General features: G+C 59.0%; 1 protein-coding gene and 1 non-coding gene across 14 annotated transcripts in view; both read right to left on the bottom strand.

Moving 5' to 3' along the window:
• The window catches only part of CRTC1 (CREB regulated transcription coactivator 1), an 80,786-nt gene that overhangs the window by 5,463 nt on the left and 50,515 nt on the right, over window positions 1–24,808 (bottom strand). For 2 of the 13 annotated variants that reach the window (XM_057709757.1, XM_057709755.1), the window contains 12 exons: window positions 23,822–23,883; window positions 22,166–22,260; window positions 20,017–20,102; window positions 16,336–16,548; window positions 15,190–15,230; window positions 14,493–14,713; window positions 9,742–9,875; window positions 7,837–7,989; window positions 7,678–7,728; window positions 5,560–5,664; window positions 2,028–2,114; window positions 1,243–1,423 (listed from right to left, as the gene is read on the bottom strand). In XM_057709757.1, coding sequence (XP_057565740.1) covers window positions 1,243–1,423; window positions 2,028–2,114; window positions 5,560–5,664; window positions 7,678–7,728; window positions 7,837–7,989; window positions 9,742–9,875; window positions 14,493–14,713; window positions 15,190–15,230; window positions 16,336–16,548; window positions 20,017–20,102; window positions 22,166–22,260; window positions 23,822–23,883 — 1,429 coding nt within the window. Of the gene's footprint in view, window positions 1–197; window positions 377–1,242; window positions 1,424–2,027; window positions 2,115–5,559; window positions 5,665–7,677; window positions 7,990–9,741; window positions 9,876–14,492; window positions 14,714–15,189; window positions 15,231–16,335; window positions 16,549–20,016; window positions 20,103–22,165; window positions 22,261–23,821; window positions 23,884–24,808 lie in introns of those variants that run through there. The other 11 variants (XM_057709762.1, XM_057709760.1, XM_057709759.1 and 8 more) reach the window with 10 other exon arrangements.
• On the bottom strand, window positions 19,193–19,299 carry LOC130837595 (U6 spliceosomal RNA). Its single transcript, XR_009049367.1, has one exon. It is a non-coding gene; the product is annotated as a U6 spliceosomal RNA (small nuclear RNA).

The following is a 24,808-nucleotide window of genomic DNA, read 5'->3' on the forward strand; positions in this document are numbered from 1 at the left end:
GGGGGTACACACAAAAGGCTCAGCTTGGCCCTGGCTCCCCACATCCCCACTCTGCACCTCCAAGGCCCCCGTCAATGCTCAGGCCACACTGGGGAGGTCACCTGGGCAGTCTGTCCCCCAAAGGACATCTGTGATGTCTGGGGACCTGTTTAGCTGTCACGACTGGAAAGAATGCTACTGGTATCAGGTGGGTGGAAGTCAGGGGTGCCGCTCTGCACCCCAAAGCACACGGGACGGTCCTGACCCAGACGTCAGGGTGCCAAGGCCGCGAAGCCCTGGGACGCGGGCTGCGACACAAGCTTCAGGGTGACCTGGAGGGAGCAGGGGCCTCTGAGGCTCTGCCAGGCGGTCTGCTCCACGTGCATCAGGGAGCTTCCTGTGGGTTGGAGGGAAGCCCAGGTTCCCCCTCAGAGACCCAGGTTCAAACCTGGGCTCCTTCCTCTTCTTGTGGTGAGACCCTGGGCCTCCGTTTCCCCATCTGGGAAGTGGATATGAAAGTTCTGGTCTTTCTCGGCTGTCGGACAATCACCGGGGCCTGATCCTTCCCACACAACCTCCAAGGCCAAGGCTTCTGCACCCAGAGCATCTCCTGCAGACCCTCGGGACAGGGAGGAGGCACTGGGTCTGCACTCAGAGTCCAGGCTGTGGGGGACTCTGGGCAGGGACCCCTTCCATCCTAGAGATGTCAGTGGGGCCTGCTGAGAGGGTCTCACCCTCAATCCCACCACAGCCCTAGCCAGTGAGGAAACTACTTCCTTCTTTGACAAAACCTAGAACCTTCAGGGACAAGACGAGAGGTGGGGGTGGGGGACTGAAAGGTCTGAGCGCTGCTGGGTGGAGACGCACTCACACATGGTGCGCACGTCCGGGTGCCCGGGCCCTGCGCTCAGGCTGCTTGGGGATGCCTGACGCAGCAGTGTACGCTCTTACGTGTCTGCCAGCCGCACAGGACGAGCCCCAGCAGGCAGGACCCAGCCCACGGTCACTGGCATCTCCAGCACACTCAGCTAATGGGGTGCCGGGGACTGGGCAGGAGGTGAAGGGCTAGGTGAGTGACCGGCCCCATGATGTTCTCGCTCCGAGCCCGTGACACGGGACACCTGGTCCAGGGTCCAGTGTGCGTCCCCGCAACCCATGTCCTGTAAGCCCAGCAGTGAGTCAGAGTTGGGGGGTTCTGGTGTCCTTGGGCAGGGGCGCCTCCGCCCCGCCACACCTCCCCCTGCATCTCCCCCGGCTTCTCACCTGTGAGGATGATGTTGGGGATGCCGCCGTGGCTGCTGTAGCCCAGCTGCTGTGTGTCCGGCAGGCTCCCGTGGCTGCCCGTGAGGCCCATCATGGCCGCCTGGGAGTAGTTGAGCGTCGAGCCCGGGCTGTACAGGCTGCTGGAGCTGATGGCATTCTCCATCATGTTGAACTGCTCCAGCTGCGAGAGGACGCATACAGGTGTGAGGCCGGTCCCCCGGGCTGGCCACCCTGGGACCCTGGCTGGCGGCTGGCCTGCCTTTGACCACCAGCACCTCCTCCCCTGTAGGACACCCAGCACCCATGCTTAGGTACACTTGGGGCTGCCAAGCATGAGTCCCTCTGCCTGGGGGTCTCCCCGTCTCCGAGCGTGCCTGGGCCTGCCAGCATACGGCCCCCCTCAGAGCTTGCTGGATGGATGGATGGATAGATCGATAGATGGATGATGTGGTAAGTGTATAACCAGCTCCAGGCAGCAGCCGACCCTTCCCGTGCCCACACGCCCCCAGCCCCGGCCTCCACGCAAAGCCCGCGCAACCTCCCGGCAAACCCACGTGCACGGCCCACACTGAGGCACCGCTGTAACAGCCACCGCCCGTCCCTGCCAGCGTTCACTGCCCACCCTTCCTCCCCCTCTGCTGGCGGCCAGGGGAGGCCACGCCAAGCCGCCCCCTCCAGGGCCTGGGCCTCTGCAGCCCGAGACGGGGTGGGGGCGGGGGGGCTGAGACGCGCGCGCCGAGGAGGGGGCGGGGTCTGGCGAGCGGCTGCGGTGGGCGCCGGCTCACCTGGTGGGACAGAGCATTGGCCTGCCTGGCCGCCATCGGCTGCTCGTAGTATGAGTCCCCAAACACGCCGCCCAGGGTGGAAGAGTGCTGCAGACAGAAGAGAGGCCCACTGTGGTCGGGGTTCCCGAAACCAGGCCGGGGGTAAGGCCGCTGTTGGGGAGGGGTGCTCTCACGGGCTGGCTGCACCCCTACCCTTCTCCCAGGACCTCCCTGTCGGCCTGGGCTGGGAGAGGAGGGAGGCCTCTGGAACCTCTGGAAGATGCTCAGGACGTGAGAGGCTGACAACGTCCACCCCAGGGCTCCTGTGAGAGCCCACACCCGCCGGGATGGAGGGGTGCACCCCTAATCTCGGGATGACCGCTCCTCTCCAGCGTCTGCTCCTGGAGGGAGGGCGGGGCTCTGCGGCCCAGCTTCCCCAGAGTGCCATCCCGTCTCCTCTCCTGAAGCCCAGGTGTGGTTTTCGTCAGATGGAAGACGAGGGGCCATGGGGATCGGGAACCCCACCTGACAGGCTCCAGAGGAAAGTGTGTGATTGGAGCAAGGTGGGAGGTATCCTGGATGTTCCGGATGGGATGCGTGCCTTGTCAGACGTGGGAGACACGGGACAGGAGGCAGGCCACACACACACGGGCAGGAAGGGCACACAGAGTGAGCACGGGACAGGTGCACGGAAAGCCCCTGCCCACCTGTCCAGCTGTGGCTGCCTGCCTGCCTGTCTGAGACGGGAGGCAATCCCACTCCTGTCTGCCCGACGTCAGCTGGGGCAGAGGATGGGGGCTGCCCCTGGGAGAGGAACAGGGGGCTGGGGGTCCTCTGAGACAGTGGAGATACCAAAAAGCAGCGTGGAGCCCCTGCCCACTCCTGAGATGTTGCCAGGGAGATGGCAGGACGGGGTCTGGCGGGACGCGGAAGGGAGGAGAGAGATGGCCGTATGTGTGACCAGGCCTCGCCGGGGGCAACAGACCTGGGGAAACACATCCGCAGCCCGGGCCCCTCAGTGTCCCCAAGGCTGGGAGCTCTGGCCTGTTTCCTGTTGTTGTGCAACAGGGCGGCCTGCAGAAGCTGCTGCCCTGCAGCCATTTCCAGGTCAGAGTTCCCACAGACCAGAGGCTGTGGACTTTCTCCCTTTGAGCTCCCTGTTCTAGAAAGGTCCCCACGTTCTCTGACAGCTGCTAAAGCTTGACTCCTGGGCCTCCATCCCAGAGAGGGGTGGGCCACAAAGCCACCAGCCCCTCTGGGTGTTCAGTGGACTGACTGCAGAAAGGGACAGACAGCCACTCCAGCAGGTACAGTGGCTCCTGGGGATGGATGCTCCATTCAAACACCAGGAAAGAGTTAAAAATGTGAGAGTTATAAGGGGGCAAAGAAAAAGACAATGTGTCAAAAAGGCCACCTTTGCCCTAAAAATCGCCAGCTTCGGGTTTGGAAAAGGCGGCTGTGAGGTTGCTGGGTTCACCTGTGAAGGAGGCAGGGAATGGCCTTGGCTGAGGCCGGGGGGCAGGTCACTCTGGGGCTCCTGCCCCTGCCCCCACGGCCTTGGCCCCAGAGAGGCCTGGCACGCACAGGAGACCCCAGATACGGTTTCTCTTGTGAAGCTGCCATGAGGGTTTGCCAGAAAGGTCTGCCCAGAATGGAAGCGGGGAGGCAGCACAGAAGGCCCAGGCCCAGCTGCCTGAGGGTCAGGCTGCAGCTGGATGGACATGACACCCGCCCGAGGCCAGGCGGGGCAAGGCGGCTGCCTCGTGCGTCCAGGGGAGATGCTGGCTGGGCCGGGGAGGCGTGGGGTGACCCCGGCCCACGGGGCCGATGACTGTGTGCCCGGAGCTCCAGCTGCAGTGGGCAACCATGGTCTGCCCCGACGCGAGCCCCTGGCTGGGGCCAGAAAGCCTCACGTCTGAGTGAAGAGCCTGCCTCCCTGCCCAGTGAACAACGGACAGAGGGACAAACCGACACAGACACGGGCTTGGGGAGACAGCGACGTGCTTTCTGCTCAGGATGGCCCACTCTGGTCCAGGCGAACCTCGCCTGAGAGAAATCTCCTCTACCCTTAAATTCCCGTCCTGCCTCACTCATGAGAAAGGACATCACGTCGGGACCGGCCCCAAGCGGGGCTGCCTGCCGCGGGGAGGCCCCACCTGGTGCATCGCCTGCCTGGACCAGCTCCTCCCACTCCCGCAACCCCTCAGCACCACGTGAGGCCAGACGCGAGGGCTCAGAGCCGACAGGGATGGATTGAGAGCGTGCAGACACCAGGCCGACCCCTGGCCTGCCCCGGGCTCACCACACTTTCCCTGCCTCCTGTGGAGCGGAGGCCTGCACGCCGACAGTCCCACCGGGACCCCTGGCTGCCGTGGGTGGTGGAGGGAGCGCCCTGGGAGAGCCCCTCCTGTATCCGTATGCCATGAGAACAGCCTCAGGTTCCCTGAGGGGTAGGCCCACTGTCTTGACACACAGGGCCTGGCTCGGGGTGCACTGGCGAGAGCCGGGGAGATGGGAGAGTGTGGGATGTCCCCGAGGACAAGGGAGCCCGGGTCCTGCCTGGAGGAACGGCTCCTCCCCCTGCTCTACCCAGGAAGTAAAGCCCTATCTTCCCTTGGCTGAGAACGAGCCTTCGGGGTCTCGGACACGGCAGTGGCCCCTGAGGTTTCTTAGCTTGCTGACCTTCTGGGAACGGGGTGGTGGGGTTCTTTGGAAGCTCTGCTGCTACAGCGAGAAGTTTGGGGCCCGGATGTCAGCTCTGCAGGAACCCCTCTTCCTCTGACGGAAAGTTCTGGACAGAATGCAGCCATGGGTGGAGCACAGCCAAGGGGGATTCTGAGGAATTTGGAAGGTGTGCGTGCGTGCGTGCGTGTGTGTCAGAGATCAAGGTCCTGTGGTGCCTGGCATAGAAGGAAAACCTGAGTCTGACCCACGATCTAGCCCTGCCTGTTGCCTGGGGCGAGCCTCAATCTGCTCATCTGTGGAAAGAGGACAAGGACATTGGACAAGCTGCCATGCCACTTGGTTTCCTGGGCTGGGGGCCTGGAGGAGACACGCCTGCCTAAGGGGTGGAGGGGGCTAAGGAGTCAGAGCCCCCACCCCAGGCTGGCTGTCACCCCAGCGGTACTCCGAAGCACCCTGGAAGCAGGAGACCTCGGGGCAGGGCAGACGTGGGCGGGGACGGATCACAGGCTGCTCGATGCCTGCTCTGAGCTGCACACTGGGCTCGGCATCCCAGTCACAGGGTGAGGAGCTGGGGTGAAGCGGACACGGACATCACTGATGTGAATGGGGAGCCGGTCGACCCCAATGGGGGCTTGGCGTGGACCACAGAGGCGCCGTGGGAATGGGGCGGCTCCAGGGGAGGGTGCCTTCTCCTTGGCCACTGCCCAGGGTGGCCACCCCCCGCCAGTCCCCACCCTGGTGGAGTGAACAAGATGGGATGGAGTGAGATGGGAGGCGCGGAGGGTGGACGGGTGGATAGGGGACATGTGGAGGGGCGCCAGCTAGGCTGGAGTGGTGGCGGCAGGGGAGGGGAGGCGGCGTCCCTTACTTGCGGGGAGCTCCCGGGGGAGAAGCCTTGATTGGAGACGGGCGAGGTGGGAGACTGGTTGGCTGGGGAGCCGGCGCTAGTACGGTACTGCTGCAGAGCCGGCGCCTGTGACGACAGACAGGTCAGGACGCTCGAGGGGCCCAGGCCTGGCTGGTCTCCACTGCGCCCCCCCGCCAGGGCCCCCACCCCTCAGAGAAGCAGAACACCCAGGGCACCTGCAGGAGGGCACCTGAGCCCAGGGCCTCGAGAGGTCGGGCCTCCAAACCCAGCTCTGGGAGGGGTGGGGCCGTGTGTCAGAGGGTCTGGAACCCAGCCTCACAGAACCACCCCGGGGGGCTAGGGAGGGGCAGAGGGATCGGCTTCTACGCGGCAGGTTTCAGAGCACCCACACGAATGCACACCCACGTAGGTGTGCACACATGCGAACACACGCACCCGCATGGGCAGGGAAGGCCCAGGGCCAGTCAGATGCCCTTGGACCAACAGCAAAGGCCGTCTGGGGCACACTGCAGGGCTCCCGGCACCGGGCGGGCACTCTCACAGGTACTGTCTAGGACAAGCCCAACGGGTCACGCTGGCCACAGACTTCGAAACGACGGCCACCTCCTCACTCAAACAACAAAGGTCTTGGCTTCTCCCCAGACCCCCAGGAGCCAGGGTGGGCTAGGCCAGGACCTGGATTGAAACCCTGCTCTGGTCCCACCCAGTGAGGCCCTGTCGTGTGCCTCTGGGCAAGCTGCCTGACTGAGCTTGCTGTTCCAAGAGACCCAGGGCCCCCTAAGTACTACGTCTCCTTCATTTCCTTAGCGGCCTGTTCTGAGCAGTCTGGGATGGGGGTTAAGCCCAGATGGGGCAGGGGGCTGGCGTGGCAGGGTGGAGGTGTCAGAGACACCCGTGTGGTCACTCGCCAATGACCAGCTCAGGCCTTCTCGGGGCTGGAAAGAGGAAGATGACCAGAGGGACATTCTCCTCCCTTGGGTGGACCTGCAGAAACTTACAGAGGAGGCCACTGCAGCCTGAGCCCTGAAGGAGCCACCACTCTGCTGCTGGGGGGACGGGGTGGGTTGCCTGACAATGGTGCCCTGAGAGCCGGGCCTGGGAGGCTGGCCTGGTTACCCCGTGCCTCCAACGCCCTCCCAGCTCCACAGCGAGGCACCTCCATCGCAGGGTGTCATGCAACTGGGTGCCCCAGGCAGCCCCACTGTCAGAGCCACCCCCACACCTTCTATGTTAAGGCTTGGGTGCGGTCCCATCCAAGGGGACCCCTGAGGTCTGCCCTCTGAGGGATCAGAGCAGCTTGGAAATGTGGGTCTCTACCTGCTGGGTTACCTGCCCATCCTGCCCGGCTCAGGGGGGCCTGTTCTTTGCAGAGCACGTGATGTTCTGATGACATTTATCCTGGGGCTGGCGGCCATGGGCCAAATGAGTGGGGAGGGCTGGCTGGGCCCCAAACAGGGGTCCCCATTCCTCTGGATACGGCCAATGGTAGCTGTGACCACTCCCTTCCCATCAGGGCACCCTGGGGTGAAAGTCTGAACAGTCAGGAAGGTTTGGGTTGCAGGGGTCAAAACCTAGCCTGTTACCCCGAGCCTGGCCCCAGGCAAGGGGGCCCATGGTCTGAGATGCAGGTCCCGGGCCCAGGGCACTGTGCTGTACGAACCACAGAACTGGCTTCATCCCTTCTACTCCTCCAAGTTCACCTCCATCCGTCTGGCTCTCAGAAGTTCATGCCCCAGGCCCTGAGAGCGCTGTGTTCACCCTGCCTCTGAGGAAGCCTTTTCTTGGGTGGGAAGGGCGGAGAGGGGCAATCAGAGCCCTGGGGGAGGGTGTGGCAGCCAGACGGGGGGTGGGTGGTGCTTGGGGCACCGGACCCCTGCTTGTGCCTCAGTTTCCCCATCTATACCAGGGCGACAAGCTTGTCTTGAGGATTCCAGGTGGAATCCCCCACTGAGCTCCCGGCACCAGGCAGCGTCTGCCTCAGCCCCGACCCCTGGCCAAGTTGGCCTCAAAGTGGAGCCTCAAGGTGGCTGCAGATGAAGTCACGCGCCCTGACACTCCTCCTGCAGGTCCGATGGGGGTCTCCCACAGCCCCCCAGCCAGGCCCCGTCCCGGGCTTACCGAGGCAATGTCGATCCCCATCGGCGGCTGGCCCGCGTTCTCTGGGGGGGACTGGGGGAGAGAGGACGGTGCTGTGACCGCGAGCGGGGGCAGTTGGGGCCCCCGGGTCAGGCTGGCGCTTGGCATCAGGGAGCCGCCCTGGGGGAGGCCGACGGGCACCTGCGCGGGCGGTGGGGGCGGCTGCTGCTGGGACGCAGGCGGCGGCGGCGGCGGGGGCTGAGGCTGCGGCGGGGGCGGCTGCTGGGAGCCCGCCTGGGTGAAGAAGGCGTAGGGCAGCTGCTGCTCCAGAGACAGGGCGTCCATGGCCACGGCCTGAAGGGAGAGGAGGGCATCAGGTGGGAGACATGCTCCGAGGAGGGGGCCGGGCTGCGAGCCCCTGGTCCCCAGGGGACTCCCACGGCCTGGCGCAACCGACATCGAAGTGACGGGTGAACAGAGGGAGGTCCGGAACCTGGACCGGGGAAGCGAAGGCTTAGGGGGCAGGCCTCCCCCCGAGGCCCGTGGAGGACTGGGCGGCAGCTCAATGGGCCTGCCCCCAGGGAGCCTTTCTCACTGCACACCAAGAGGCGGCACCACCTTCCACACTTGCAGACCCGGGATGCACCGGCCCCTCACCTCCCGCCCTGTCCCCTGCCTCTCTGAGCTGGAGTTTCCCTGCTGTGGGCAGGCACGGGGAGCCACACTCTGGTAGCCCAGCGGGGAGCCTGCACCCAGCCCCTGTGGGGTCCTGCGGTGGGGGGAAGGAACCCCCTCCTACCACCCTGCAGCCTGGCCACCAAGTGGAGGCTGCAGACAGCGTGGGTGATGCAGGCACTGGTGTGGTCACTCGGCAATGACCAGCCTGGGCCCTCTTAGAATTAGAAAGAGAAAAATAACCAGAGGCAAGTTTTCCAGGCTCATGACTAGTTCCTCAGGCAGGCAAGCAAGGGCTCCTGCCCTCTAAGGGAGGCTGGATGTGCCCAGGAGCTACAGGAGGTAAACACGTAGCAGAATGCCCAGCCTCTCATCAGTGGTGGGCAGTCTGTGACCAGAAAGGAGTTTCGGGAAAAAGAAGGCTGGTCTCAGGCGTGGGGCGTGGCAGGGAGGGAAGAAGAGGCAGGGGTCACAGGTGGAGAGACTGAAGACACAGCCGCCAGGAGCCACCCATGGCTCTGTCTGGATCCTGATCTGAACAAGAACTGGACAAGAGACAGACACACGGCGGGGAAGCCGGGCCCAGGCTGGGCATCAGAAGGTATAGAGGAACTACTATTAATTTTGTTGTGAGTGGATAAGACCGTCAAGGTCACGTTAAAAACCAAAGAAACAACATCATCTATTAGGGACTGAAAAGTAGACAAAACGGACAAATTCCTCAGAGCACACAAACTACCAAAACAGAGCCAAGAAGGAAAAGGAAGTCTGAGTAGACCAATATCTAGTAAGGAGGTGGGGATCCGCCAAGACCACAGCGCCTTCACTGAATTCCACCAAATGTTCAAAGAAGAATTAACACCAATGCTTCTCAAACTCTTCAAAAAAAACAGAAGAGGAAGGAACACTTCCTAACTCGTTCTGTGAGCCTGGATTGACCAAGTAAAAAAGAGAGGATTCCAATTACACAAATCAGAAACGAAAGGGGCGATGTTCCTAAGCACTTTACAGAAATAAAAAGGATTACGAGAGAGTACTACACCTGTCTGCCGGCACGTGAGATAACCTTGATAAAACACACCAATTCCCAGACACACACAAACTACCAAAGAAGCAGACGAAGCAAATACGGTAAACTGGGAAAAAACGAAAAACAAACAAAAAAATCCCTCTCTTAAACATTTTATTTTGGGAAATTTCAACAAGATCCTAAAGAAGAGAACAGCATAATAGAAACAATGCCCCGTCACAGGGGCACAAGCTAACGGCCGTAACGTGCACAGGGAGCCCCAGGCCACCGATTTCTGCATTGCCCGTGTTTCAAAACTTGGCCACAAAAAGCAACAAAATGTTGGGAGGGTCTGCAGGATTCTGCTCCCCGGAAGAAGCGTGAGGCCTCCCCGCCTCCCGTGCCCCACTGAGCCCTCGCACCTGAGTGATGGGTGACAGCGGGGAGAGGGCGGGCGACACCTGCTGGGCCTGCTGCCGCCTCGCCTCCGTGCTCAGGGACAGCGGGCTGACGCCGGCTGGGCGGTGCTGTGGTGAGGAGCCAGAGGTGCTCATCCCTGCAACGGAGGGAGGGTGGGCGTGAGTCCAGCCACTGGGATCACGGAGGGGGGCACTCACACACGTGGGGTCACGGCTGGGACAGTCCAACCTCTCAGAGAGACACCGGCAGGCACATCCTGATTGCCAGGCCCGGGACGCCCCCCCTCTGAGGTCCCAATACCCCGCCCTCAGGCTCCCCCAGTTCTGCATGGGCTCCCACCTCCAGTGCTGAACACCGCTCTCCCCACCGATCCCGCCATCCCTCCAGGAAGGGCGTGTCCTGCAGGCCCTGCCCATCAGCGCTTCCCCACCTCCGGGCCACGGCATGATCGGCCCCCAGATGGACGGGGACCAGGCTGGCCAAGTGAGACCCTGCCCCGGGGCTTTCGATGGAACTCCAGAAGGGGAGGTCCAGAGCTGTGTGAGGGGGCGTCCTGGTAACCACAGAGCAGGGAGCTGAGGGGCAGAGGTAGCACCTGAGCCCCAGACCCAGGCACGCTGGCGTTTCCTGGTCTCGGGAGATAATCAGTGGCCCCACCCCCTTTTTTTTTCTTCCCTAAAATGGCTTGGGTTCTGGTTAGCTCCAACCAAGCGGGTGCTGCCTGATGCTGGAGTTCCTTCTTGAGCCCCACCATTCTCCTCACCCTCATTCCGTGAACGTGCCCCTTCCCATCACCGCCCCTTCGGCCAGATCTCCTCCTGGCCCCTGACCTTTGACTCTGGCGGCCCCTCCCCCCATCTCATGCACCGCCCCCCTGCTGCAGCACCAGCCCAGCCAGGAGGAACGAAGCTAGAAACTCTGTTACTTTATCTTCTTCCTGACGAAGCTCCTGCTGGGGGTGGGGGGGAGTCCGAGTTGCCCCTTCCCTCCCCCTGCCCCCTCCCCCAGGCAGTCTGATCCCTGATGTGTCTGTTGTGAAGGAGCTAAGTGAGGTCAAGTTCTGCGTGGCAGCAGCTGGAGCCTGCCGGATGATCCTGGGGACCATGCCAGGGAAGCGACAGGCCCCCTGATGCTTGGGGCAGGGGGGGAGCCCGGCGGGCCTGGCCCGATCCCCGCAGACACAGTTTCCTTGTCCTTTCCAGTTCACCGTGAGGCCCTAATGAGGTCGTGAGCAGGCTCAGAAGAGAGTCTGGCCCGTGGCCAAGCCCAGGTGAAGGTGCCTGACTCAGCGGGGGAGCTGGGCCCCCGCCTTGGAGGGCACCAGATCAACCTGGTTCCAGTGGGTGAGGCAGCAGGTTCCAGGGCTGGAGAGAACGCACCCAGCACATACTGAGGGGAGACCGTCTCGACGGGCAGTGGGCAGCTGTTCGCTGGGGCTGTGTCACCTGTGCAAGGCGAGCTTGGTCACGCCTGCACTTCCCCTCAGATGTGCACCGCGGGGGGGGCCTGGCACCATCGACTGCACGAGAGCCCCCGGGGGCCAGCTTCTGCACAGACCGTGGCCCCGGAATCAGGCTGCTGCAAACACAACAGCGTCAAGGGAGACGTGGACAGAGGCCTAGGCAGGAGGCGTCCGGAAGACGCCTGCTGAGAGTGCCCTGCGAGTCGGGACCCTACGCTGCTCCCTTGTCTCTGAGCACCTGACGCCTCCCGCGTCCGGGCAGCCGACACCCACGTCGGGAGCAGATTCCGGGCCTCGGTGAGCAGCAGAGGCCGGAGTGAGAGGGACAGAGGGGCGACAGGGATGGGAGAGGCCCCCACAGCAGACTGCGGTGCTCTGGCCCTGCCTGAGGCGCAGGACCTCGACCGACCACTGCTGAGCCTGACTCTTCAAGAGAAGCAAGAAATCTAGGCTTTTACGCGCACGTCAGGATGCCGACTCAAAGCATCACACACACAAGGAGTGGGCCAGCCAAAATACGCCGGAGCGGGGGCTGGATTTGGCCCTTCGGCTGCCAGCCTCTGATGTCTGCCTTGAAGACAAAGGAGTTTTTAATCCTCGGCGAGGCTGTAAAGTGAGCTCCTGGCCTCACGTGGGGCGGCCGGCACCCCCGAAACACCAGCTGAGCCAGGAGGGCCGAGGGACGCCTTGCTGTTGAATTCCTTTTGACAACCTGGATCACCTTTGGGAAAAGAAGCGGGGCCAGCTGGAAGGGAAGCCTAGCGCGGGCAGGGAGAGCTGCCAGGGGAGAGCAGGCCAGGTGGCAGGAGCCCGGCCCCGTGGCATGGAAGGCCTGCGTGCGCGGCTGGCCGGCCACACAGCTGTGCAGGGAAGGAGGACCCCAGCCTGCCCACCTCCCGCTGCCGGCCAGCAGCCAGGGAGACGACTTCCGCAAAACGTGGAAGGAGAGGTGAGAGGCCACTGTCTGCCCGGCGGCAGAGGCCTCCCTCTTCCTCCTCCAGCGGCTCACGTCCCGACTGCAGGGTGGGCCGGGCGGCGGTGGGGGGCGATCTCCACGTGTGCCAGGGGCTGGCGGCTCCGCTTGATGTAAAACGCGCCCGGAAAGTGAGGCCCCTGCCAGGCGAGCTGCTGGAGAGGCAGGTTCGCAAACAACCGAACACATGTCAGACATCACTGGGCCGATGCTCCGGGCCAGGCAGGCTGGGGTCTGGGCCCCACGCTCGGGGTCTGCGCTCGTTCCCGCATCTACGACTTTCACATGTGTTGTGTTTTCCTGTGCTTGTTTAGACTCGGCGCGGGCTGGAGGTGCGCGGCTCCCAGGCGGGCGCTGGGGGGCTGCCAAGGACCCTCCGGGGGAGGGGGTGGTGCTCTGGAGGCTGTGCAAGGCATGAGGAGAAAAACGGGGGCCAGGGAACAGCGACTCTCCGTCGGAGGGCCCTCCCCAGCAGCCCCAGAGCCGACCTTCTGATTTCTTGCCTTGTACAGGCGTCTGTGGACGCTGCCCACCCGCTGGCCTCTTGGGGGGCCATGGATCTTGGGCTCCCCTGAATCTGCTCGCTCTGTCTCTGGGCCTTCCCTGGAGGTGGGGCGTCGGGGGTTGCACATGGCCAGGGCCGGTTCCTCTGCCCGATGGCTGAGCCTCAGCGGGCACAGGGCCAGGCGCGTGGAGAAAAGCGCACACCTCAATGTCATCAAGCCGGAATCTCGCTCCCCTCTTCACCATTTTGGCCTCCAGCTCCTCGCCTAAAAACCTAGGGAACATCTGCACCCCCCCCCCACCGCCCACACCTGCCCCGGCCCTGTTGGCACCAACGCCAGCAGTGACGCAGGGCTCCAAGCTCTCCCTCACTCCCCGAATCAACGCAGCTCCCAGGCTGGCCAATTTCACCCTGAAATTTCTCTGCACATCTCCCAGTGGGGCTCCGCCCTGGTCCGGGCGCTGGCTCCCACTCCTTACAGCTGCTCTCCCCAGGGAGTCAGAGGGATTGTGGCAAACATGCACGTGGGTGTGATTCTCTCTCAGAAAATCCCGCACGGCGCTACCCACCACGCTCGGGGCGGAGGTGCGATGGGCCCGCGGACGGGGTGAGCACCGGCCTGTGCTGGGGCTCCAGGACAGATGGAGCGCACGGGGAGGGAGTGCTTCCATCGACCGCTGAGTCCCGACATGTGGGGACACACCTGAGTCCCCACGGCCCCTCCTGCCCACCCCACCACCAGGCTGCTGGGGGCCGGTCCTGTCTCCTCCCTGGACGCAAACCCACATATCCCACCGTCAACATGGGTACAGGGGTCACAGCAAGGACGTGGGAGATCAAGGCTCAGCCCAGGGGACAGACGAGAGCAAAAGAGTGACTCAACAGCCGCAGAGTGAATGCAGAAAAGCAACCCCGTACAAGAGGGGCCAGGGGCACGGGCAAGGAGTCAGGAAGGCCTGCAGAGGGGAGGGGAGGCTGAATCAGCAGGGAAGGGGGTGAGCAGCCTGGAGGAGGAGGGCTGTTCGGGGGAGGGGCGGCACGTGCAAAGGCCCCACAGTAAGCAGGGCAGCGGTAAGCTAGCTCGTTGGCTGGAGAGGAGTCGGCACAGGGAGCGTGAATTAGAGGGCCTGGGGGTCTCAAGCTTTCACTAGGAGGAAACTGAGGGGCTATATGCAAGGTCCTGGCCAGAGGAGAGCCATGAGCTGATGGCCATTCTGGGTAGAGAAGAGGCTGGGGCGGGGGGCCCAGCAGGCAGAGGCCACACAGGGGAAAGGGCCTGAGTCGAGGAGGACACCTCCAAGGTTCCCGCCTAAGTCGCAGGGGGATGGTGACGCCGTTAAGTCCCCAGGAGGAACAGGGCTGGGGCAGCACCGGGGGATACTGGGATGGCCCAGGGGCCCACAAAACATCCTCAGGGGAGGGGCCGGGCTGGAGCATCCTAAGCAGGCAGTCACAGTCAAGGCCGGCGGGGGCGGGGGGGAGGTGGCGGAAGAGGAACAGATCAGGTCTGCCCCTTGATGAGGGGCACAAGGAAAGCCCATCCCAACTCTCTGAAGCCCCCAATGCCCCCCTAAGAAATATGGTCCAATCCCTGGGGGCATGAGCCTTCCAGGCCCCAGGCCTCTGCCCAGATGCCTTTCCCACTGAGTCAGCCTGGAAACCCTGAACCTCCATGGTGGACTCTGCCCTCCACTCCCGTGCCCGACCTTTTGGACGTGACCCTGCCAAGTCATCACTCAAACACACACGTCATCCTCACAAGCCAGCGTGCTCTCAGGGTAGGCAGTGCCCCCGCCGCCCAGCCCGGCCTTACCCTGGCCGGCACCACCGATGCCCAGGTGTGTCAGGTTGGCTGCGAGGTTGCCGGTGCTGCTGGAGCTGCTTAGCGCGGGGAAGGTGGGCTCCTCGGGGTCCAGCGGGGTCGGGAGGGGGGAGGGGAAGTGGATGTTGGTCAGGTCAGGCAGGGAGCCCCCTGTGTTGTGGGTGGCGGGGATCAGGGCTGTAGTGTTTTCCTGGTCGGCGGATGGAAAGATGCTGTGAGGGGAAAGACCAGACAGAGGGGGACGTGAGCTCTCGGGATGGCGCCTGGCCTGTTCTCCCCCAAAAGCCGTGGCGGGGGCGGAAGGCCGGTGCAAAAAAATTAGCAGATGCCAGATGACACCCCAAAACTAGGCGCTGCCCTGCTCGAGAAACAACTGTCAGCACCTCCAACGCAACCTCAGGAAGCAGCCTATTCCTGTGGGATGGAGGCTGGGGTGAGGGGCCTCCCACCGACCAGGAACAGGGTGTGTCTGAGAGGTGAGTGTGCTGGGGCTGGGACGAGGGCTCTGGCATCTCAGGCAGGGAGGGGTAGGAAGGTCCCCCCGTGGTGGGGCCTGATGGGTGGCGCCCAGCGGCACAGCGCCCCTCTTGTCAGGGTGTGTAGCCTCATGCGTGGACGGGAAGCTCTGGGGTCGTCCAAGCAGCCCATGGTGGCCTGGGGACACAAGGTGGGCCCAGCTGAGACTTACTTGATTCCGGGGACCTCGCAGGACTTGGGCCTGGACCCCGTCTGAAAGAGAAGACAGCAGAGGCTGAGCTGGCCTCCTCGTGTGCACTGCACCTTCTCACAACACAGCGGATCTCCCCGCAAGGGCTAAGAAATGCTCAATGGGAATCGAGTTTAAATGGAATATTACTCAGCCATAAAAAGGAATGAAATTGAGTTATTTGTGGTGAGGTGGATGGATCTAGAGTCTGTCATGCAGACTGAAGTAAGCCAGAAAGAAAAAAACAAATACTGTATGCTAATGCATATATACGGAATCTTAAAAAAATGGTACGGATGAATCCAATGGCAGGGCAAGAATAAAGATGCAGATGTAGAGAATGGACTTCAGGACACGGTGGGGAGGGGAGTGAAGGAGAAGCTGGGACGAAGAAAGTAGCATTGACATATATACACTACCAAATGTAAAAGAGATGGCTAGTGGGAAGCTGCTGCATAACACAGGGAGATCAACTCGATGACGGGTGATGACTTAGAGGGCTGGGATAGGGAGGGTGGGAAGGAGTCATGGCAGGGAGGAGATATGGGGATGTATGTATAAATACAGCTGATTCACTCTGTTGTACAACAGAAACTGGCACAACAGTGTAAAGCAATTATACTCCAATAAAGAGCTTAAAAAAAAGAGAGAGAATCGAGTTTATCTGCAGATGAACACGTGGCCCCATGGGATGGGGGGGTCTGCCCTAGACACACCCAAGGACAAAACCAAGAGCGGTGTCGAGAGGGTCTTTCTAACAGCCCCCTCCCAGCTTTACTCTGTCTACCTCTAAGGTGGGCACGGCCCACGGGTGGTGTGGTCCTGTCAGACCAGGCACTGGGGAAGAAGCAGCAGCCTGCCTGTTCTTCACATCGGAGCCTCCTGGGGCTGTACCCTGGCTGTTCACAGCCAGCTGGGGGGCGGGGCCCCTGAACAGCCAGGTGCCTCCAGGCTGACACCCTGTGTCACTCCTGAACCATGGCAAGGCGAGGCTGCGGTGGCGGGGGCTGCCTCTGCTCAGTGTGCCTCCGTCCACGGCAAGGAAGGACATCGCGTGGAGAAGCCTGAGGAGGCTGAAACCGGATGCCCTGAATAACACGGAGGGTGCTGCCCACGCCCCCTGCTGACCCGCCTTCCAGCCGCGCGGTGCCCCAGAGCTGCGGCTCCCACGGGGACCCCGGTGCTGGCGTGCTCCCTGGCCCACGCTGCCAGAGGACGGAGACCGCGGCTGCCCTGTCGTCCAGCCCCGGGGAGAGGGTCCCAGAGAAACCGCCTCCTCGTCTGTGACCCTCGGACGCTATCACCATCCAAGAACTGCAGGCTCCAGGCAGGGTCCCTAGACTTGTTCAAGGACAAAGGAGGAAGTGCTCGTCCGACAGCAGCAGGCGTGATCGGACAGAACCCCGCATGCCAGCGGAGGGCTCGACGGTGTCACGTTTGCTTACTCCCCTCCGCCTCTCGGGCCCTCGGGCAGACACTCCCGGCCAATGCGCTCTTCAGGGAGCAACAGGGGAGCACGTGGACGCACCGGCAGAGGGCTGGGCCTGCCTCCCATGCACACACCAAGTGAGCTGGTGGGAGAGGAGGGAAGGCCCCACCGGCAGTGACTGCGGAGCCCGAGGGGTGACACGTGACCCGCAGGCGTTTAGCCCCTGCAGGGAATGCTGGAGGAAGGACAGACGGGTTTCTACGTGGCCACAGGCTCCTTAATTCCCTGAGTAAACACTCCCTTCATCAACAGATTTTTTTGCAAAGTACTTTGACAATGACTCTTTCTAAAGAATCTTTTCAAAAGCATTCCACGAATGTTATGGGATCCTAATGGATTTCTAAACAGTATTAAAAATCACCCATCACCCCCCACCCCACCCCCAACGCATCCACAGGCATTCCTTTACTGACATCCTCACAGATGCATCGTTTCAAGCGGCAGTTAAAGGAAGTCTGGCCAGGTTGCTGGGCTCTGCCACCCTCTTCTCACGCCCAGGATGCTGGGGCCGTTTCCCTCCCCAGAGTCACGACATGCGCCATCTTCGCTTTCTTTATGGCAGCACCGCGTTCCGGCATGTGGAGGGACCCTGTTGGCCTTACTGATGCACCTCTCTGCAACTAGACGTTTCAGTTACTTTTTGACTTTGGGTTGTTAGGATTTTTAAGTTTTCCCCCCGAGTATGAAAATCATATGCATTCCTTGTTCAAAACTGGAATGTGCAGACGGGGATTAAAAGGCCAGACTTCCCTGGGTGGTCCAGTGGTAAAGAATCTGCCTTTCAATGCAGGGGATGAGGGTTCGATCCCTGGTCAGGAAGATCCCACATGCTGCGGAGCAACTAAGCTGGTGCGCCACAACTACTGAGCTCACGCACCTCAATGAGGGATTCTGCGTGCCGCAAACTACAGAGCCCACATGCTCTGGAACCCGTGTGCCACAACTACAAAGCCCCTGTGCCCTGCAGCCTGAGCACTGCAACCAGAGAGACAACACCAGCACACCACAACTAGAGAGAAGCCCACACTCCACAACGAAGCCTGCGCACCACAATGAAGAGCCCGCGAGCTGCAACAAAAAGATCCCGTGTGCCTCAACGAAGATCCCTTGTGCCACAACTAAGACCCAACACAGCCAAACAAAGGCCAACAGTGCTGCCCACACCTGCACCCGTGTCTCCCCTGGGGCCTGGTCCTGCACACCCAGGGATCTGTGGGCATCTTTACGTGTCTTGTGCCTTTCTATACAGCTTCATCCTGCTCTTTCCACATACCAGTTTTATCACAAGTCTCTCATGCCTTTAAAATTCCTTCAAAGATCCCAAGTCATACACACAGAGCTTTCTACACGAGGGACTGAGGCCAATTTCCTTATAAAGCCCCTACTGTCGAACACGCAGGTTGTTTCCAGTTGATTTCAAAAGCTCTGAACACACGCCTTTGAGGAACACAGTGCTGTCTGCTTGTTCGTCATCTCCCTCCGAGTTTCTGACGGGGATGAGTAATTCGCATTGCTGCCCCTTTCACTGCAACTTGACCAGCAATGGGTTTCAATTAAAAAAAAAAAAATTCAAGGGCTTCCCTGGTGGCGCAGTGGTTAAGAATCCGCCTGCCAATGCAGGGGACACAGGTTTGATCCCTGGGCCGGGAAGATTCCACATGCCACGGAGCAACTAAGCCCGCGAGCCACAACTACTGAGCCCATGTGCTGCAACTACTGAAGCCCACGTGCCTAGAGCCTGTGCTCCGCAACAAAAGAAGCCACCACACTGCAGTGAAGCGTAGCCCCTGCTCGCCACAACTAGAGAAAGCCCATGCGCAGCAATGAAGACCCAATACAGCCAAAAATAAAATAAATAACAAAATAAATCCTAAAAAAAATTTCTATTAAAAAAAATCAAAATTGCTTTAGTGTTAAATGCATTTGTTCTGTTCGAATTCTTTGAAATCTGTATCCATGGCATAAATTCTATCTTATCACTTGACATTTTTGTAGCTTGAACTTGAGAAATTTGTTTGTGGACCTGGAAATAACACAGAAATTCCAATCCAACTAGGAATTCCAAGCAGACTCTGTATTCTAATAAAAAGCTGTAATTATTGTGCAAGTGAATGGAAGTTTATATTTAAGAATGATGATAGGGAATTCCCTGGAGGTCCAGTGGTTAGGACTCCGTGCTTCCACTGCACAGGTTTGACCCCTGGTTGGGGAACTAAGATCTCACATATTGTGCAGCGTGGCAAAAAAAAAAAAAAGACAAAAAACAATGATAATTACCCAATACTGTGGGTTAGTAGAACAATCACAGGCTAAGAATTAGGGGGTATAAATTCTAAACCCTAAGAACCTTGGGCAAATCACTTAACCTCCCTGGCTTCAGTTTTTCTTTTCTAATTGAGGTATAATTAGCAGATAACATTAGTTACAGGTGTAATTCAATATGTGTATCTACTGCAGTGATCACCACAATAACTACCGACATCCATCGCTACACCTAAAAATATGGAACGTTTTGTGAATCTGCGTGTCATCCTTGTACAGAGGCCATGTTAATTTTCCCTGCATTGTTTCAATTTTAATATACATGCTGCCAAAGTGAACATAGATTTTAATTCTTTACATGGTTTTCACCAGTGTAACAGGCCTGCCATTAGTGTTCAAGGCCTATGCAACTAGTCAAAACTGGATAAGGGGGACTTCCCTCGTGGCATAGAGGTTAAGAATCCGCCTGCCAATGCAGGGGACAGGGGTTTGATCCCTGGTCCAGGAAAATTCCCACATACCACAGAGCAATTAAGCCCGTGCGCCACAACTACTGTGCTCTAGAGCCCATGAGACACAACTATTGAGCCCATGTGCCACAACTACTGAAACCTGAGTGCCTAAAGCCCGTGCTCTGCAACGAGCAGCCACTGTAGTGAGAAGCCTGTGCACAGCAACAAAGACACAACACAGCCAATAAATAAATAAATTCAAAAATAAACAAATAAAAGAAAGCTCGCACGCAGCAATGAAGAGCCATCACAGCCAAAAAAAAAAAAAAAGTAAAAAGTGAATGAGATTTGGGCAATTCCCTGGCGGTCCAGTGGTTAGGACTCCGAGCTCTCACTGCCAAGGACCTAGGTTCTATCCCTGGTTGGGGAACTAAGATCCTGCATGCCATGGAGCACGGCCAAAAAAAACTTGAATGAGGTTCACACTTCAGGGAAGGCGACGCTCCCCCAATCTGCTATTTCACCATCTTCACCTGGGTTGTGCTCCTAAAAAAAAAAAAAAAGATCAAGGAAGAAAACCACTTTTGAAAGCCCTTAGGCTCTTACCTTCTTGGTGTCCCATGCTTGCTTGGAAAGGTTCTTGTCCGTCTCTGATGTGGTCTCCTCCATTCCTGGGACTGTTAATAGTAAGACTGGGGTGGGGTGGGGTTGGAGGAGAAGGAGAAGCAGAAAAGGAATCTTTGCAGCTGCGTGGTGGCACCAGGAGGGCACTTCCCTGACATACACAGTCACGACCGTGATATGAATGTAATTGCCTCAACAGTAACTTCTGGGGGTTGTACTAAAGTACAAAAGAGTTTTGTTAAAAAAAAAAAAGGAAAAAAGAAAAAGAAAAGTTAAAAAAAGAAAAAGAGAATCTGTAACTTAAAAAGAAATGAAAATGAAAGGTCTGGAGCTAAGAGCTGTGTGTCGACTCTGCCTCTCACAGGACCCACTCAGGCCTTGGAGGCCTTGGGCTGCAGAGAATAGCCAAGAATCTCTCCCCGTCTCCTATGACTCGTTGCCCCGCCCTGTGCACCCCACCTGCAGCCCTGTGGCCACCCACCTCCTCCTCTGGGCTGTCATCACCCAGAGGCCGGGCCCCTCTTGTGCTGGTGGCACCAAGTCACGTGGCTCAACATGGGCTGCGGTCTATCCAACCATGGTAGCTACGACCCCATGAGTTAGCTGCAATGCCAACCAGCCCCAGAGGAGGAAAGGAGGGGAGAGAAGGTCGAGGGGCTGGATGAGTATCATATGAGGCCCTGGAACCAGCTGTGCCTGAAGGCCCCTTTCCTTAAACCTTCTGGTTAAGGTGAGATTAAACATTTTCTTTATGAGACCCAATTTCTCTATGCCTGTTGGAGGTTCAATTTTTCACCTGCAATAGCACCATTACGAATAGAATTAAAAGGAGGAGGTTAATTCCTCTTTCTCGAAACCTGGGCTGGGGGATGGGAAGACAGCCAGGCCAACCCCAGACTTCGTTACTGCCTGGGCCCCTCCTGGAGGAAAGGGGAGAGATGACATGTCCCCCCCCCCCCCACCCCAAGGCCAACTGGACTCTGAGCTGCCAGGGGTCCTTCCAAGGTCACAAAGAGTCCCTGGGGAGGGCGAAGCCCCCCGCGCCCACCCCAAAAGCTCCAAGCCCCTGTGGGACAGCCTTCAGGGTGGACAGCACCCTCTGAACTGCTCCCAGCATCAGGAACAGGAGGGAAGCGCCAGGTCCATTCTCCTCACCCCTAGGTGTTTGGAATCCTTACTTTTATTATGGAGACATTCCCTTCTGCAATCTCGCCTTTGATGCCCAGTGAGCTGGAAAGATCACAGGAGGAGAGCCCCTGCCCACCAAGGGGTGCAGTTCTGGTTGACCATCCTTCTTTCATCAGCAAAGTCTCCCTGATATGTTTACATACTCGCAGAGTGAAATGCTGTGGTAAGCATTTGGACCTTCAGTGTATGTGATTAACTGTCTGGTTTCAGTGTCTTGGAGCAGATCAGGCCCATGTGCATTTCTAGGGCTGGCCTCACAGCATCACACTCCCCTCTCTGGGTGACACTGCCGCAGTTTTTAAGATGCCATGTACCTTCCTGGGAAGTCCCAGGGATGCTGCCTCCATACCTGGCTCCAAGGAGGGACTGGGACCTGGGCAAAGATCTACCCCAGTTGCAAGGATGTGTGCGTGACCCAGTTGGAAAGGAGGCTCTAGGCAAGAGTTAGGGAACAGTTAGCCTCTTTTCCACCCATTGCTGCCAGGAAGGACCCTGTGGACCAAGAGGGTTCTGAGCACCAGAGCCAAGAAACGATCCAGGGTGAAGCCCTGGATCAAACGGTACCTGAAGCTGAACATCTACTTCCAACTATTGGTCATGAGCTGATAAATGCCCTTTTTGCTTGGGACTGCTGCTCCCAACATTTGAAAGAATCTGCAAGGCCCCCAGATTGCATGGCCATACCCTGCATCCACGAACAGAAGCCAATGTGAGTTCACAGGGACTGTTTTCTCTGCCTAGAAAACTCCTCTGCAATCCTCAAAATCCAACTCAAATAGTGCCATCTCAAAGTTTCCCTGAACCCCTCCCCTCATCCCGTAGCACCTGCTGAGTCTTCCTTCTCAGGTCTGCCCGCCTACATATTTGTGACCTCTGAGAGCACAGCGGTCACCCACTGGATTTTCAGGATCCCAGGAAAGACACCCACGGGCCCTGTCAATACCTCTTTTCTGGTGCGCGTCCTGGGACCCACCCGTAAAGGGTTCTGGCTGGGTGGGAGTCATGGTGCTCTGGTGCAGGGCAGAGTCAGAATTGGTCCTGGGGAGAAGAGAGAGACGGTGAGTCTTGGCCCCAAAGGGGACGAGGGGACAGCCCTGGCTCCACTCTATCCGGGACCTACCCGATGTAATAGGGTGGCAGTCATGGGCCACTTGTGTGAGCTGCATACCTGAGCGAAACCCTAAAGGACCACAACAGTGACTGTGGTTTTCGTCTGCAAAGGCTGCAACAGAGCTGTCCCTCTGTTCCTAACCAGCCCCTGCCCCTCCCTGCCCCTTTAGACAGACTTCTCAGCTTTAGAGAAAGGGTGGTGCTTTCCTGTTGAAACCCCAAAGACAGAGGGCCTGACGTCCCACAGTGGACCAGCCTTGGGGGCACGAGCCCATCGAGGAGTCCCCTACTGGTGACAAATGGCCACGGGGGATCTCAATGCTGCCAGGATCCTGAGAGAGGCTCCACTCTCTGCCCCAAGAACACAATCTGCCCCCAGCTGCAGGTGTCTGGAGGGAGGGTCGCCAGAAAAACCCCTCAGCTGCCTAGGAAACCAGGAGCAGTGATGGGGAGCTGGGCAGACACAAAGGGCAGGTCCCGCTGCACAGCCGACTTGGGGATGTCCCAGACACTGAGGATGTGGAGGAAACTTGCTTCAAGCACAAGAGCAGGTTACAGAGGACTGGGCTGTCTCTGACCCTGGGGCCAGCTGAGCAGTGAGGAGCTAGGGGGATCCCGGCCCCTCACCAGCTGTGTATCCCTGAGCAGCTGTTCTGACCTCTCTGTGCTCTTTCTTATGCCTAATATGGGGAGGATAACAGCACCAACTCCACAGAGCTCTGTGCACCTTACATCAGTTAATGTATGTGATGGCTGAAACAGGACCTGGTATATGAATACGTCCTTGGTGGACATTTAATTATGTTACTGAATTATATACTTTCCGTTGTGCTGGGTTTTTTTTTAACAGCTCGTTTACTTTTGGTCTTTGTTTACTGAAATCACCTACATATATTTTTTTGTGTATGTGGAGTAAGATAATTACAAAATTTGCCTTTTTAACCGTTTTTAAGTGTACACGTCTGTGTCACTAAGTACATTCACACTAGTGTGCGACTATCACCTGCGTTACTTGTAGGTATTTATATTAACTATATTATCATTATTTCAGATCTTCCTAGATGACGGCATTAATAGATTTTTTTCATCTTCTAGATGCGTTTACGTATTTTCCTAATCTAGCAATAAATATATAATATCTTTCCAATCACATTCTCTACGGCTTTTTAGGAAAATGGGAACCCATCACAATAGAGCATTAAATGAAATAAAACAAGTGACCACACTGAATATTCAACACAATCGCAACTTTGTTTAAAAAACAAAAGGAAAAAAACCTCATAAATAGAGGCAAAAAAAAAATCCCTGGAAGACCCCAAACACTGTGACTTCATTGTTACGGGTATAGAGCTGATTTCTAGAAACTTCTGGATGCTTCCAAGTTTTGTCATTTTTAAGTGACTGCGTACTGATTTTCCAAGCACAGCCACGATGAAAGTATGGTTTTGTTTCCAATGAGAGGGCGGGGGGTTGGCTCTGGGTCACTGACCTTCTCCAGCTGGTGTCCGCAGGTGGCGAGAGGTACATGGTACCATATGGGCAGCTGTCTGCGTGCGTACGAGTTAAGGCGATGGTGCTGTGGGCTGAGGCCCTGCCCTGAGCCCTGGGAACCCCGCGCTGGCCAGCCTGAGTAGCCAGGCTGCTGGGAGCCGGCTACAGCTGGGGCCTCGGGGCGGGGGCCTTTCCTGCCTGGCTGCGAGCAGCCCCCAGGGTGCAGCCCCGTCCACCTAGCACTCAGCACTCACCCCCTGCAGGCGCACGTGCGGGCTGCACCCCTTCCAAGAGGGGCCTCGGCCATGAAACGGGGGCCCAGAGGGGGGCTGCAGGGAGTCTAGTTCAGCTGACCCCGGTCTTGACTCTTAATGTGGGGCTGACGGGGTGGCTCCCAGGGCCCGAGGGCTTGGTCCAGGGCCCAGCTGCTCAGGCTCCCCCAGCCCACGGAAACAAGAACCAGGAAAGAACAGGCTTCTCTGTTCTAGAGAGCCGGGGTTCCCAGGAGCAGCCGCTCAGATTCTAGCGGTGGGGGAGCCTGGCTGGCTAAGCACCAAGGGGCGGCCAAGTCGGTGGGGGTTGGGGGAGATTCCTGACAATCCCTCTGCTTGGCGGAGGTGCAAAGGCAAATTTCGTGTCTTTAGATCACGCCTCTCTCTGATCCGCCTAGGTCTGGCTCAGACCCCCCTCGGCCCCACTGCCTTGGCTGGGCTGCCCTCCACGTGGCCTCGACGTGTGGGTGCCCTGCTCATAGCCTTCCTGGGCCCCACTGCCCAGCCAGGCATCTGAGCACATCCTCCCAACTCTCATCTTGGGCTGTGTGCTCCAGTGGCCTCCTCTGTGTTATTGTTCCCTGCGCTCTCCTAGCCCCCTCCTGGCTAAAGGCTCCACAGCTCACACTGCCTCCTCCAGGAAGCCTTCCGAGGTTGCCATGCAATGGCACCGTGCCCCCCCACCCCTTGGTGCTGCCTGGTAGCCCCAGAGG

The sequence above is a fragment of the Hippopotamus amphibius genome, chromosome 15, assembly GCF_030028045.1.
Source record: "Hippopotamus amphibius kiboko isolate mHipAmp2 chromosome 15, mHipAmp2.hap2, whole genome shotgun sequence".
Lineage (NCBI taxonomy): Eukaryota > Metazoa > Chordata > Mammalia > Artiodactyla > Hippopotamidae > Hippopotamus > Hippopotamus amphibius.